This window comes from Neophocaena asiaeorientalis, unplaced genomic scaffold, assembly GCF_003031525.2.
Source record: "Neophocaena asiaeorientalis asiaeorientalis breed wild unplaced genomic scaffold, Neophocaena_asiaeorientalis_V1.1 scaffold72, whole genome shotgun sequence".
Lineage (NCBI taxonomy): Eukaryota > Metazoa > Chordata > Mammalia > Artiodactyla > Phocoenidae > Neophocaena > Neophocaena asiaeorientalis.
Window position 1 is genome coordinate 6,549,508 of NW_020185336.1, and position 16,380 is coordinate 6,565,887.

A 16,380-nucleotide genomic window follows, 5' to 3' on the forward strand; every position below is an offset into this window, starting at 1 on the left:
ACATTAGAAGTGAAATCAAATCCCCTTCACCTAAAAATTCAGTGTTTTTTAAAAAAAAATTTATTGGAGTATAGTTGATTTACAATGTTGTGTTAGTTTCAGGTGTACAACAAAGTGAATCAGTTATACATATACATATATCCACTCTTTTTTAGATTATTTTCCCAAATAGGTCATTACAGAGTATTGAGTAGAGTTCCCTGTGTTATACAGTACATCCTTATTACTTATCCATTTTATATATAGTAGTGTGTATGTATCAATCCCAGTTCCCAATTTATTCCTTCCCCCACCCTTTCCCCTCCGGTAACCATAAGTTTATTTTCTACATCTGTGACTCTTATTTACAAAATAAACATTCAGTGTTTTTAAGAACTCTTTTGGCAAGTAAATCAAAACTGTATAGATGATAATAAAAACACTCATTCTGAAATTCATGAGATACAACCAAAACTATAGCTGGAGGTATATTAATAGCTTTAAGGGCTTTATTTATTTATTTGCGGTATGTGGGCCTCTCACTGTTGTGGCCTCTCCCGTTGCGGAGCACAGGCTCCGGATGCGCGGGCTCAGCGGCCATGGCTCACGGGCCCAGCCACCCCGCGGCATGTGGGATCTTTCTGGACCGGGGCACAAACCCGTGTCCCCCGCATCTGCAAGCGGACTCTCAACCACCGCGCCACCAGGGAAGCCCAGGGCTTTAATTATTAAACAAAAATAATGAAAATAAGCATTCACCTAAAAGTTAAAATATTTATCAACATAAATAAAAGGAAACCATAAGAAAGAACCTAATAAAAGTGAAATGAATGAATTAGAAACTAGAAAAGCAGTAGAACTGACAAATCCTAGAGTTTTATCTCTAGAAAAAAAACTACAAAACAGAGGAAAAAAATCTACTGATGACTAAATCATGAAAACAAAAAAGAAAACAGATACTTAAAATGAAACCTAAGTAAGAGATTATAAAATCCTTTCAATGGAGAATTTTTTAATTGGTAAGAATCCTATGCATAATTCTGTGTTATTATAATGAAATTATTAAAGTGAACAATATCTAGGGAAATATAAATTAGTATATAATTGATTTAATAAGTGGAAACCCAGTATTCCAATAGCCATGGAAAAAATGGAAAAAGTTAACAAAGAATTTCTTCCAAGAAAAAGATAGGAACTACATATATGGTTCTATGTGTGAACTCCTTCATATTTTAAAAAAGAGATCATTACCACGTATTTCAGTAGTACAACCAAGAGATTGTATTCCATTACATAGAAACTGGTGCAAGCATTCAGTTTATTTCACAAATAGTCTAATTCTGATATGACAACCTGTCAAAGATAGGTTTGCACAAAGAATTATAGACCAACCTCATATCTAGACTTGAGAAAGTAAATACTAACAAGGGATACAATAAGAAACACAGATACCCTGCTTATTGCGTGCCAGATAATGTCCTAAGTATTTTCTACTAACTAATCCTTACAACGGCCTATGAGGTAGGTTACTATGCCCATTTTATCTAAATGGGGAGATGGAGACACAGAGAAGTAAAACAACTTGCCCAAGGTTATATAGTTAGTAAATAAAGGATCCAATATATGAACCCATTAGAGCCCACTTTCTTAACTGACTGTGTTATAGTACCTCAAAATAACATGCCTTGATCATGTAGGATTTCTTCCAAGAGTACAAGGTTGGGCCAGTATTAGGAACTCTATATATCTAGTCAAATACGTGATCATCTTAATAGGTGCTGAAAATGCATCTGGTAAAATTCACTATTCATTCCTGGTTTTATATATAAATATATACTTAACACATTTAATTAATATAATTAACACATAATTTCTTATTAAATTAAAAATAGAAGTGTAGTTCAACCAATAGCGATATGACACTTAATGATTAAACATTAAATGCATTTCCATGAAAGTCAGAAAAAAGGTAAAGATGCCTAGTGTCATCACTTTTGTTGATCTTTGTTTGGAATTTATCCCCTGTTCATTAAGATTTGAAAAAAGAACATTACAACATGCAAGTATTTATAATGTATTAAGTGGGAAGAAAGGCAAATTATAAAAGAGTAGAAAATATACTATTTACATCAAAAAGTAGACTGCAAAACTACGTCAGAAAAGATCATCGTTGTTACCTCTGGAAGATAAGATTTTGAATGCGTGTTTAAATGTTTGAACATTTTCCCACATTTTCCAGATTTGCATTACTATGCTAACAATTGTATTTTCTTCATTAAAGCAAGTAAAGTCTCACTACAGTGTGCTTGGAATCTGATGAAAAATACAATACATGCGTTCCATAAATAATCGTTTATTAAGCATCTGTTGTATAATTTCTAGTATTTTAGACTTCATTTTCTAGTATTAGAAATTAATATTCAAAATTTCATTGCACACTAAGCTAATTTGAATATACAAACTCTTAAGTTTCTTTTGAGATGAGTGTTTTTTAGCTACTGCCCACAACCTTGAGAGTAGAGTATAATGAATGCAATATTCAAACCGAATCTTTCCAGACATACATTTATTAAACAGTCATTGAAGCAGGCAAAAAACATATTATATAACCTGTCTTGTAAGCTTACAACATCCCGGTAGTCTGTCCTTTTAGGTTCCAGTGACCATCTTGCATGGAAGGCTCATTTGAGGTAAATGTGACAATGTTCCAGAAGCAGGATTCTTCTGTTCCCACTGTAGTTGGCATCAGGCAGTCCCAGTCACCTGACCCAATGACTGGACATGGGACCATTAAAAGATCAGGCCCCAGGGCTTCCCTGGTTACGCAGTGGTTAAGAATCCGCCTGCCAATGCATGGGACATGGGCTTGAGCCCTGGTGCAGGAAGATCCCACATGCCGCGGAGCAACTAAGCCCGTGCGCTATAACTACTGAGCCTGCGCTCTAGAGCCCGTGAGCCACAACTACTGAGCCTGCGCTCTAGAGCCTGTGCTCCACAACAAGAAAAGCCACCGCAGTGAGAAGCTTGTGTACTGCCACAACGAGTAACCCCCGCTCGCCGCAACTAGAGAAAGCCCGCGCACAGCAACAAAGCCCCAACGCAGCCAAAAATAAATTAATAAAAATAAATAAATTTTTTTTAAAAAGAGGAATCAGGACACAGATCCATTTCCAGTGGTACAGGATACCAGCCTCACCAGATTCTCATACCCTTTCATGAAGAGTGAGAGTGTCCCTAAGTATTTTTAGCTATTCCTCATATCTTCAATTTTACCAGTGAGTGCCCATTTCTAAGATCATGCTGATTAACAAGCTTCTAAGTTTGCTGATATTAACCTATTTCTGACATTTACTCTGCTAACAACCAAAGTCTCAGGTACGGCTTTTGGACTGCAGTCTCCCTTGTGGTGACTGCCTCTGGAACATAACCTTTGTAATACCCTGCTGACCCTCCCTGAAGAGAGAATTTCAGCTGGGCAGCTTGCTAGCCCCTAGATCTCAAGCTTGACACACACAGTATCATACTGTCTAAGCTAAAGTATTTTTAAGGAAAATACTGACATAAACAAACTGGGTTTTGAATCAAGTTCCTAACCCAGCAAGAGATTAGGAACCTTTAAGTGGTTCAGGGAGCCATGGATAAGTACTAAGCAATGAGGTTGTGGATACAGTCAGCCCTCCATATCCACACGTTTCACATCCGCAGATTCAATCAACTTCAGATTGAAAATATTTGAAAAAAATTCTGGAAAGTTCCAAAAAGCAAAACTTGAATTTGCCTCATGTTGGCAACTATTTACTTAGTATTTACACTGTTTTAGGTATAAAAAGTAATAAAAAATAACGTATACAGGAGGACATGTTTAGGTTACATGCAAATACTACATCATTTTATATAAGGGACTTGAGCATCTTTGGATTTTGGTATGAGGGAGGTCCTGGAGCCAATACCCTGTGGATACCAAGGGGCAACTGTATTTGTGGGAATCAGTTGATGAAAAATGGAATATCATATATGATATAAATGATCATTAAGAGCTTCTATATACAGAACAAATTACACTAGAAAACAAAAGTCTGAGAGGTAATTAAGGACTCTTTCTTGACTTTTTAATTTCTAATCACACTTGATGAGTTCTCCCCCTCAATTAAAAATTTAAAAATACAGGTTCATTATGTAAAATTGGGGAATGTAAAAAATGATAATGAAGAAAATTAAAATCACCTCAAATCCTAGCTCCTAGTTATAAACTTAGTTAACATTTTGTGTAAATCTTTTCCATTTTCTTCTATTCCTGTCATATACTTTATTTTCTACAGAATATACAATGTTTAGGTTTTTTTCTGATCACAGAGGAAATGTATATTGAATTTAGAAAACAGAAGAGGACAAAGGAAAAACACATCACCATAATCCTTTCACTCATAGGGACTATATTTTATTTGTACTCATCCTAGCAGCTAATATAGTACCACGTATTAAGCAGACTGTAACGTCTGCTTAATACATGCTCCATTAATAGATCATTTGCCCATGCTATATTTAGACAACATATTCTAAAACTTATTCAATATTATAACCATGGCTTGAAGGGAAGAAAGGAAGCCAGCCCATTTATATCAGAAAATGATTCTAAAGCTTATTCCTTGAACACCTTAGCTTTTTATTGCAGGGATTGACCTTGCTCAGCAAGACGTCCATTGCCCAAATTGTGTTTTGCCTGCCAAGGAATAAGGTCAGATTACTGCTCTACTTCTCACAATCTAAGTTCCATGTCTCTGTATTTCAATGAAAAGGGTTCATGGTGCACCAGATCATTAAGGCTCTAAAATCTTTGCAACTCTTAACAGCAGCCCACCAGGGAAAGCCATTGTAGAACGAAAATAGTTTTAGGATTAGGGAAGAAAGCCTTGTTTGCAGTGCGATTGCTGCTGTATGCACTACCTCCAGTGATGTGGCATGAGTGGATTTGGATATAAATCTAAGGCTTTGCAGACTAAGTGCCCTCATCAAATAGTGTTTACCGGGGGTTATGGTTGAGGTGCTGTTTTCCTTAGGAACCAGATGCAGCAGGAAATTTGATTGAGAGTAGAAATTTTAACACAAATACACAAAGTAACCTTTCGTGCAATGTCTTCTTAACCTCAAAGCCTTAAAACCATATACTTAGTGTTTGGAGCAGAAGAAATTTATATACAGAGAGAAATTTTCAGTTTGATTTAATTCCTCAGTTATGATCCATTTCTTCCCACAAATTTTTTTCTTCCCTCGAATTTTTGAAAATCCACATTAGAGGTGTGCAACAATTAATGTGATTTCCAATTTCTTCTTCTCTTTATCTACCTACAGACAAATCAGGCCAAACCAGGAAGAAGTTACAAATGAGGAAATATTTTCCACCTCTTACCACACACACAAAAAAACCCCACAAGTAGCTACTATTTACTATATTTATAACCGAATAATAAATCTCTTGAAATGGAAGCTGAAAACTATAAAGGTCTGGGTTGCAATGAAGTTCAGTCTCAGAAAGTAATGAAGATGAGAAGCTTTGGACAATGGGATAAACTTCTTTCTAGGAAACTGTTCTCTGGGATGCAGCAGAGGAGGCAGAAATGGGCTTGAAAGCAGAGGTTTCTAAGGGAAGATGGGGAGCTAAGAGCAGACTGAGTGGAAATGGTGGGGACAGACCCCTAAAGAAACTTTCTGTGGGAGCTGCCTATAGAGTAAATGCAGATGGCAAACGATCTTTGATCATCTTCCAGTCATACTGTTGATTGTGCAAAGAAGATAAAATATCTAATGCTTACTTTAGGGAAACACAAAATTCTGCACAAATTCTCCAGGCCCAAATACATAATCTACAAAAATTAGAAAGAAATGAAGTTTGAGGAAGCAAACTTGACCTCCTCTTTATTTTAGCTGTCTGACTTTAATTATAATGTATATGGCAATTATCTAGACCTGGTGGTTTAGAAATCCAGCAATCGGAAAGTATGATACATTTGGAAGTCTGTAGGAAAGCTCTGATTAGTTGAAGACACAAACTGCAAAATCCTTTTTTAGCTGCTAAATTCAAACTAGACTTAATTGTCTCCACTGGATTTATCTTAACTCTGCAAATTGGTAATCTTTCTTTCTGAAAGAAAACAGTAAAACAATAAAAACTGAAAGGGGACCGCCCTCATATTCCATTGCAGTAAGTTGAAAAGCTTGAGGTTGGTAAGGTGAAAAACATGCTTATTGATGTTAAAATATGAGGGAATGTTGAACAGAGGAAAGAGACGAGGAAAAGCAGTTATATCATTAAAAAGTGAGAAATTAATTTAAAATTAAGTTTGTTCCTGCCTTGGATTCACTGGCAAACATTTTTAAATGCAGACTTACTCTGTTTCCCAGCAGTCTTGTAACTGTACGTTCCATATGTTCCATAAATTCTCCTGAACTTGAGAGTAGGGTTTAACTTTAGATTTGGATTCTACCCCTTTTCTAATATGTGTTCTATTTATACTTAGCATTTATGTATGCATTGTTTTGCATATATAACATTCACTCATGTACTGGTGGGACATGACATATACAATCAGAAGGTTAAATTATATGGAAATCACCAGCATCACCAACCCACCACCCCCGCCAAAAAAAAAATTGCATGGTAAATGGTCTACTTTTTAAGGCCTAAGAAGTATACTATATTTTAGAGAGTATTTTCAAATGAAGTTAGAGGTGGAGAAATTTCTTATGGTTATAGCCCTTCAATTTATTGAAAATATCTCCCTGGTTAGAGTATAAGTTTAATTGAGGGGAAGGGATCACTTACAATGTATGCCCCTGCCTCTATATGTTGTTGTATGTATTCTTCCTTGGAATGCCTATCCTTTCTCTGCTCAGCCAACCTGAATACTGGCACGTGGTAAACACTTAGATATGGCTCGAAAGAAATGTTGGCAATTCTTCAAAGACTGTCTTTTGTCCTATTAACTCTACAAAATGTTTCCTGACTTCCTACAGTCCACAGTGACCTCTCCTTTTTCCGAAATTTTTGTAGTGCTTAAAATGTATGCAAATTTTTATCATTTGATGTTTTTCAAAAATGGTCTCATATTTTCTTTGTTCATATATATCTTGTCTCCCTAACTAGTTTATATGCCACTTAAGGGTAGATATTATGTCTTGTACTTCTCTGTATCATCATTGCACATAGCTCAATGCCTTGTACATAAAAGCATCATAGTTACGACAGTTAAATATATTCACTTAAGTGATTGCTTAATTATATTGCTGTGGTATAACCCATGGAGTTTGGTATTCAGAAAATATTGATGCTTGTTTTACTTTAAACTTAATGGGCAGAGGGAATTAAATTTTTTTTAAAATCTCATTTAATAAAAGGTTAGCCAAGCCAAAGGTTAGCCAGGTTCTTCATTTTAAAGAAAAGATACTTGATAGTTATAGACAAATGCTTTAAGGAAATGCTATGGTTGTTTTTGTATCTGAAAACATTATCTAAAATTGAAGCTCTTCAGTAAAAGTTTTGAAATAATCATATACTTTTTTTCCCCTCCTAAGTTTTTCAAAGCAGAATAGTTTTTGCCTTTCATATGAAGAAAATAACATAAAATTTAGTTTTAAAAAGTCTGGTACTTTTTTGATAGCTACCCTGTAAATAGGGTTCAGTTTCATTTCAGGAGACTTGTTTATATAGCTTGAAACTGTGTTTCTCAGTTAGTGAGAAGGTCTTCTGAATAAGCTTACATGTCTTAAGCATTTTAGACATGTGGATGCTAAATGTTTTTGCCAAATGCTGTGCTCAAATTTTCTTAACACTTCCTTTTCACATAGTGACCAGCGTTGGCTTTGGATAGGTTTGAATAAAAGGAGCCCTGACTTACAAGGATCCTGGCAATGGAGTGACCATACACCAGTAAGTTTAATCTTTCTCGTTTAGGATAATATGGAAAGAGTATTTATTTCAATAACAAGAAAGTTGATTGTTAATTAATATAGCCATACAACCATTAAGTTATGTAGATGTATCTTTATTGAAATAGAAATAGATTCACATATATGAAGTGGGGAAAAATAAGTTACTAATCTCACTTTTATTAAAAAATAACCATACACATAGTCTCTACATATAATCCAAAATACATAAAAATATAGATATATAAATATAGCGGTAATTTTGGGGTAGTAAAAGTGATTTTTTTCTTTTTCTTTGTTTTTTTTCCTTTTTTTCATAATGAGCAACGTTTATTTTTATTATTTAAAAATATGAGTTATATAAAGAAAGAATTTTAATTGGAGGAAACAATTCAGGAGAACCTTAAAAAGTCCTTAAATATTATTTCAAATGTTTATATTATCCTAAGGAGAGGTTTTAGGTAACACTTAGAGAAGCAAATTATTCTCAGGTATTAAATATTTGCTCCACATTACCGTGTGTCAAGTCATTGTGTGTTCTTTCGAAATGTAAAATTCCTTGACTTCATTTTCAAATTGTAGCATATCCAAGAATAGTCAATCGAATAACTAACATTTCAACACATGCATTTAAAAAAAGTATTTTGCAAGCTCCTGATTCTTTATGATTCCAACTGTGAACTTAATACATGATTAACCTCCACTTCTGAAACTGTAGCCTCCTTTGTTTGGAATCTGAAGACCTCATGGCATTTTATAAGTCCTCACGTGATTTAGCATCCTGACATAAAAAAGAAATGAAAAAGTTTTCCTCCCTTGGCATATGAACACACTTGAGTTATTAAAGCTGCCTAAATTACATCTAAATTGCAAATATTTATACATCAGTCTTAAATTATCAAGCCTCTCTTGTCTTTTAAGGTGTCTACTATTATCACGGCAAATGAGTTTCAGCAGGATTATGATATCAGAGACTGTGCTGCTGTCAAGGTCAGTACAATGCTGGAAAATCTGCATATTTAAAAAATAAATCTGGCAGTATGTGCAGTCAGGCAACAGATCCATGACGTGCCTTTTGCATGTGGAGCATGATATTGGGTGCAATGGGAGGTTAGAAGTACACCCATGGCCCAGCCCTCAAGCAACCTAACTGACACTTAATTTGAGAAGATAAAATTCATATTCAAGAAAGACGACTCTTGTTACTATGCAGTAATAAGCTCCAAATGAGTGGGCTGAGGAGGGCTAGTGAAACTCAGAAGAGGAAGTGATTTCTATTGCCTATTTCCAGAAAGAGGTGGGACCTCAATTGGACCTTTAAGGATGGATAGAGTTTGTACAGGTAGGATAGGGTAAGGCATAAAAGAAAGTGGGAGTGGAAGGGAGAGGCTAAGGCAGTGAGGGGAACAATGCAGATCAAGAAGTTTTAGTTGGTGCTGTGGTTGAAAACAAAGGTGGGAAGTTAGACTGATGCCAGGTGAAGGAGTTTGTGCATTTTTTGGGTAGGCAACAGAGCATGATTAACTGTTTTTGTCAAGAACTACGGAGGGTGTGAGAAGATTCATCTTGAGGCAGATTTCAAGATGCAAAAGATAGGACCAGAAGACATGGAAGACCAGTTAGGCCTCTTCCTTTGCAGACTTCATTTGTTTATTCGTTCCATAAGTAGTATGTCCAAGCAGTCTGTGATGCTCTGGGGGGGTCAACAATGACAAGATATAAAACAGTCGTTGTCTTCACAGAACTTACAGTCTCATAGGAGGTAAAGACAAGTAAAAGGGCAATTACAAGGGCTATGACAGACAAAGTGTAAGTTTTATGCAAGAACAAGAGTGTTCCAGGAGAGTAACAACGACGGTGGTGATGGTTATGATACAGCAGCTAACACTTGTTGACTCATGAGCCAGGTACAGTCATGTCACATATATTATCTCACTTAATACTTAAGCAACCTTGTCAGGTAGGTACTGTTACTGTATCCATCTCACGGGGAAGGAATGTGAGTTCTGAGTAACTTACATGATTACAGAACTGAAATTTAAACCCAGGTGTATGGGTCTACTATGCTATGTATGGCATTTACAGAAACAGTCAGAACGGGTATTTGTTTATGGAGAAAATAGTAGTACATTTTAGTTTTAACTGATGTCTTGAATCCAGACTTGCAGTAAGAAATATGCTGTAGTAACTTAGAATAAAGAAACTGGAGTTGAAGGAAAATGTTCATTAAAAAAAGAGTTCTCTAGTGGCCTAGTGGTTAGGATTCCGGGATTTTACTGCCAGGGCCCAGGTTCAGTCCCTGGTCAGGGAACTGAGATCGCACAAGCCATGCAGCACAGCCAAAAAAAGAAAAAAAAAAAAACCGCAAAGGGCCAAGAAGTGGATTTGAGGTGATTACCAACATTTTATAAAATGTAAGAGGATGAGGAGGAAGGAGACATCTAGAAAATATCTTTGCTATGTAAGCCCAAGAAAGAGATTCAGGAAGATGATTGACCAGAAACGTTGCACGAAGGTTGAGACCAAGTACTGAGAAGGCCATTGGAAAGCATTATTTCAAAGTAACTGTTTTAGTAAAACACTCTGTAGTATCATGCTGTTTTTATAGAATTCCCAGTTTAACAAATGAAAGAATGAAAACTTAATAGAAGTTTGTGAAGTTTCCAGAACACTGATGCAATAAACTACATTCTATGTAAGTTGTGTCCCTATGTGTGAAAAGATTGGAAGAACCTACCAAAAAAACTAAACAGAAGAGACACTGATCAGTAACAAGGCCAGCTAGGGCAGTGTCTGGAAGGAGAATCTTACCTCACCTGCCACCTTCTAACCCTCCAGAATGTTGCCCTTAAGAGATAGCAGTCCAAAAACTGATGGATGCTCCTACCAGGTCCTGTCCTCCCCTTTCCTTTCCCTGTTGCTTGCTGCCTGGAATTTATAGAGAGCCATCTTAGACCACACAGAGGAGGGCAATATCCCAGAAACACAAAACAATGCCAAAGGTGGAACTTGGGCCCCTGATGCCAGAGTTTTATGTCACTTTTCACAGATCTGCTATGATCACAGGCTGGTGTTTGGAAACCACTGAACCAAATATTCTTTTCTAGCTTGATCTTCCCAAAATTTAAAGTTGCAAGATTCTACAATTTCATATCAACAAAAAACAGAAAAAAAAACCCAGTAATTTGCATTTTGGACATAAACATGACCCTATGCTATATTTTCTTTATCAGTCCCTTTGAAGGCTCTTGCTTAGACCGTTACTGCTTAAACACTGCATTCTTTCATGTGTTCATTCATAAACATATATCCTAGGTGCTAGAGCTAAAGCAGAGTTAAAGACCATAGGGCTTACAGTTTAGTGTGTTGTATAAGGGCTGCCATCAACTTGAAAATATTCTACAATCCTCTTCCTCCTTTAGGTCATTAATAGGCCATGGCGAAGAAGGTGGTATTTCTATGATGACAGAGAATTTATTTACTTAAGGCCTTTTGCTTGTGATACAAAACTTGAATGGATGTGCCAGATTCCAAAAGGTAAATGTAGTTATTCCTTTTCACAGACTTCTCATGTGAACTTGTGAATGCTGAGCCAGAGTACCTAAGAGGGCATTTTAGTCTATAATTATAATTTCAAAAGCCTTTGACACTACAGTTAATATATTAAGCTCCATCCTGCCTGACTCCTACCCCTAGTAAGATGCTGCCTTATTGAAATTAGAGACGACCTTCCTCTTTTGTCATGAAAGAAATTGTATAGGAGATAAAATTTAAGGCTAATTTAGGGAGATTAGGTCTTGGAATGAAGGATTATTTCAAGTGAAAGGAGAGACGAAGTAGAGGGAATCATTTTAATTTTTATTGTGTTGCAAAATGAAGGGCGAAATGAAGACAGGCTTGGGAAGAATGAAGCAGAAGTCAGGAAATCAAATGTGGGCAGGTCCCCAATCTAAATTTTACAATTTAGAAACAGTTTTCAGTGAGCTCAAAATTACTAGTAGTTTATCTCATTCAAATTCAGAAAACCAGTTAGCTTGATAGTAGAGCCTTTGGTGACAAAACAGAGAGAAAGGATAATATATAGATATCCTTTTACTTCACTTTTTAGTAGGAAAATGTCAAGGATGTATTACAGAAAATGTTAAGAAGATTTTAACTCCCAAATTATTTTTAAGCAGATATTAGATATGTTAAATTAATTAATATAATGGTAAATGCACAGGAAGTTCCAAAATGAATTTCTGAACTGAATGTAAACAGATCATTGAAACTAAAGGGAATTCCTCATATAAGTTCTCAGAAACCCAAAGATTATCTCATGGAACTGCCCATTAGGAGATTGTTCTTTCCTAAACAAAGCTACCATCTTGCCTTTAAAAGAGCTTCAGATGCAACATCCAGTGCAGTAACTGGAAAGTCTCTTTCACAGGGCAAACTGGGGGGTCATTAATAAAAGGGGAATTGTGTGTGTGTGTGTGTGTGTGTGTGTTGATGGGGTTTTTCTTTTTTGTGTGTGTGGAATTTATTTTTATTTATTTATTTAAATTTGTTTATTTATTTATTTTTGGCTGCGTTGGGTCTTCGGTGCTGCATGCGGGCTTTCTCTAGTTGCAGCGAGCGGGGGCTGTTCTTCACTGCAGTGTGTGGGCTTCTCATTGCGGTGGCTTCTCTTGCTGTGGAGCATGGGCTCTAGGTGCGCAGGCTTCAGTAGTTGTTCACGGGCTCAGTAGTTGTGGCTCATGGACTCTAGGGCACAGGCTCAGTAGTTGTGGCGCATGGGGTTAGTTGCTCCGCAGCATGTGGGATCTTCCCAGACCAGGGCTTGAACCCGTGTCCCCTGCATTGGCAGGCGGATTGTGAACCACTGCGCCACCAGGGAAGTCCCTGATGGGGGTTTTCTAAAGGAGAAATTATACCTGAGTTAGTCCTGATTATTGATTAAACCTGAAAGAAGAAAAAAGGGAAACCAGCTTGGATACCTTTCAAGCAAGTGGCAAAGTAACTAATATATAATTAACTTGGACAATATCTCTGGCTTGAAGCATTAGTTGTGACACTCCTATTATTCTTTGGTATTTGGCATGCCACAGAGAGTGCACTGCTCCCTCCAAAGTATGCTTTCACTGGTAGCTGTTCCCCTGCCTCGTGTTTGAGTACTGAGGCAGACCCTAGAGTATACACCAGGAAAACCTTAGAAATGACAAACCAGTAACCACAGGAAATATTATGAAGAACATATGGTTTTCTTTTTTCTTTTTAATGTATTTGTTATTTTAAACAAAAGAGAAGGGAATTAACTAGCTTAGCAAACATAAATCAGGTAACCAAATAAATAAATCTTTTAAATAATTGCACCCCTGCTCTCTCCAATACAGAAACAAAATTAAAAACTAAAGAACTTCCTGCCTCAGCCTATTTGCAGTCATTTGAAGCAATCAGTGATGGTTTGATCCAGGGTTTAAATGTTATATTAACTCTCCTTTGACAGTCCCTAAATTTCTGAGTTACAATGTGTCACATTCACTGGTTGGATATTTTCTTGGCTATTAGAACAGCCAAAGCCTGCTCAGCTGGACACTTCTGTATTTATCTGCGTTTTCTGGTTTTCTTAAAGCAGTTTACCTCTTCAATAGCCCAAATCACCAAACTTTTTCTCTAGCTCTTGCCTTTTTTATTACCGCGTACAGCTGGTTCTAATTAGTCCCCTCCTCTCTAAAAGGGATATTTTGACAACCTACTTTTTTTTTAATTATCATAATCACTATGGATATATATACTTTTTAAATATTCCTTTTTAGTTGCAAAAACAGTAGCAAAAATAAGGTTCATAAAAGTGTTTTTAGGAAAATGACCTATAAACACAACTTTTTAATATTGTGTTTCTTGATACCTTGTACACACATGCATGTTTGCAATCCTGTGTAAAAAGGCACCTTTTAGGGCTTCCCTGGTGGCACAGTGGTTGAGAGTCCGCCTGCCGATGCAGGGGTCACAGGTTCTTGCCCCGGTCCGGGAAGATCCCACGTGCCGCGGAGCGGCTGGGCCCGTGAGCCATGGCCGCTGAGCCTGCGTGTCCGGAGCCTGTGCTCCGCAACGGGAGAGGCCACAACAGTGAGAGGCCCGCGTACCACAAAAAAAAAAAAAAAAGGCACCTTTTATTTTGCTTTTCTCACTAATTTAAAGAAATTTAAATGTTAGCCATAGCTTTCCCCCAACATACAAATGAACAGAGTTCTTTGACAAGATTACAAACAAGAAACTATGTCTATTTTTTTAACTGATTTGCAGCATTGTTAATGGAAGTTATCCAACATACAGAGGACTGAGTTAGAGAGAAAAACCACACATGCTGGATATATAGGCAGTCCTCGAAGTAGGGTCCTCTCGTGCGTTGGCCCTGATACAATAGCAAAATTCAGAACAGCTATTTTACCTTGTAATTTCTAAAATTCCTCAGATTATGTCTTTGGCTTGAAACCATGTGACCTATGACCAGAATAAAAAGGGAGCGGAAAGCAGCTAGCATCCTGAGAGGAGCTGTTCTGTGCCTGGCCCTGTGTGGGTGCTTGCATAGGGGTGATCTTATATGATCTTTACATTGTCTTTGTGAGTTAGGTAGGAGAATTTCATTTTTATAGAATAGAAAGTTGGGGCTCAGGGAGTTAGACAACGGATCCCAAGTAGCGCAGCAGCAGAGTCTGAGGGCATTTAGACACTGACTCACCCAACTTCAAAGACCATAATTCTTTGTACGGTACCATATTTCCTGCTGGGTGAATTTTATTATTTTCTTCCCAGTTTTGTCTCTCATTTTCTCAAAAGTTTCAGTACTGGATCACTGAACATTTTTTTCCAAGGATATCTTGGGAGGCAATAAACTCTACCAACCTAGGTGTATTCAAATTGCATTAGATGGAGACGTCGTTCCTGAATAACCTCATCCTACAGTGATGATTATTTTGGTGCATATTCCTTAGTGCTTCTATGTAATGTATACAATGTAGTCATTTACTTATTTGTACTTTCTAATTATTATCTATACTTTATCCATCTAATCTTCCTTTGTGACTTCTGTGATGTAAGGTAGAGAACTGCTAGTAATGCTGTATTAATATTTAACAAATCTGCCTCTTTGGTTGCCACAAAAACAAATTTAGTGTGGGCCCCACAAAATTCAGTGTTATGAAGTGATCATAACATGAAAGGAGATGGTTTGGCCAGAAATGGACAAATCTCAGCCATACTGCAAGTCCTCTTGAGTTAGACTAAAGGCACTTATTAGTACGCCATGGTCTGTAATTGGATGCTAAACTTAAGCCATTTGCTTTCTTATACAGGTCGTACTCCAAAAATGCCAGACTGGTACAATCCAGGTGAGTTAAGAAAACTAAAATGTATCCAAAGCTGCTTTTGCCTTTTCAGTGACGTATTTAGTTAATTATTTAAGCCCAGGCCTAAGTGCCAGCTTCTTCTCTATCGTGTCTTCAAATGAGATGAAGTATCTCCATGCAGGGAAGGTGATTAGCTGGTGTGGGGTGAGACTCTGAGGCTGGATTTATCCTTCTCTGTGAGTACAGGAGGGTAACAGAGTCACTCACTGGCTCAGGAATCCTTGGTTGGATCCTTCCAGGCAGCACTGCCCTGGCCAAAGAGAGCCAGTAATCTAAATGGATTATTATTTATAAATAGTTTTGAAAAATAATCCATGCTGAGAGGGTGCAGTTTGGTTTATGCAGTCATAATTGTGCTATTTTTCTTCTTCTTTAGAGCGTGCTGGAATTCATGGACCTCCAGTTGTAATAGAAGGGAGTGAATATTGGTTTGTTGCTGATCCCCGTTTAAACTATGAAGAAGCCGTCCTGTATTGTGCTAGCAATCACAGCTCTCTGGCTAGTTTAACATCTTTTGCAGGACTAAGAGCCATCAAAAACAAAATAGCAAATGTAATTTAAAAGAATGTATTTTTTAGTATTTTCTTATTTTTACATTTATTCTGTTAAAAAAATTTCAAAAATCTACAAAAGTTAAATGTTCCTCTCAAGTAAAATTTGCCTAACAACATATAAGTTCATCACTTCGGATTAGAAAAGTTAAAAAGAATTGCTTAATGTTTTAAAACATTCAAGATTAACTATTAATGTCAGTTGGTAAGATGAGCTTCAACAGATAATATAAATTAGTCTAATTCCTTGTCACGTTTTTTACTAAAAGTTAACTTGGTAGTTAACTTGAGATTCTGTTTCTAATAATAACTAATTTTGCAAAATAGTTTTTTGGAGGAAAAATAATTTGTATATTTAAAAATTTATAACTAGTAGCAATAGGATACTATATGTCCAATTAATATATGTCCATAATTACAGTGACCATATTTTTTGTATGCAAAATAGGGCCTGTGAATATAAAAGGAATTTCTAAACTACTTTTTTCTGTGAAAGGACCTGGTTTATGTAATTTAGAGACCAAAGTAATGAATAT

The 16,380-nt window shown here is 36.6% G+C and overlaps 1 protein-coding gene across 2 annotated transcripts in view; it reads left to right on the plus strand.

Annotated features, from left to right (window-relative positions):
- The window catches only part of LY75 (lymphocyte antigen 75), a 126,176-nt gene that overhangs the window by 36,055 nt on the left and 73,741 nt on the right, over positions 1-16,380 (plus strand). For both annotated transcript variants that reach the window (XM_024735907.1, XM_024735904.1), the window contains exons 14-18: positions 7,822-7,903; positions 8,824-8,892; positions 11,325-11,439; positions 15,240-15,275; positions 15,670-15,845. In XM_024735907.1, coding sequence (XP_024591675.1) covers positions 7,822-7,903; positions 8,824-8,892; positions 11,325-11,439; positions 15,240-15,275; positions 15,670-15,845 — 478 coding nt within the window. The remainder of the gene's footprint in view (positions 1-7,821; positions 7,904-8,823; positions 8,893-11,324; positions 11,440-15,239; positions 15,276-15,669; positions 15,846-16,380) is intronic.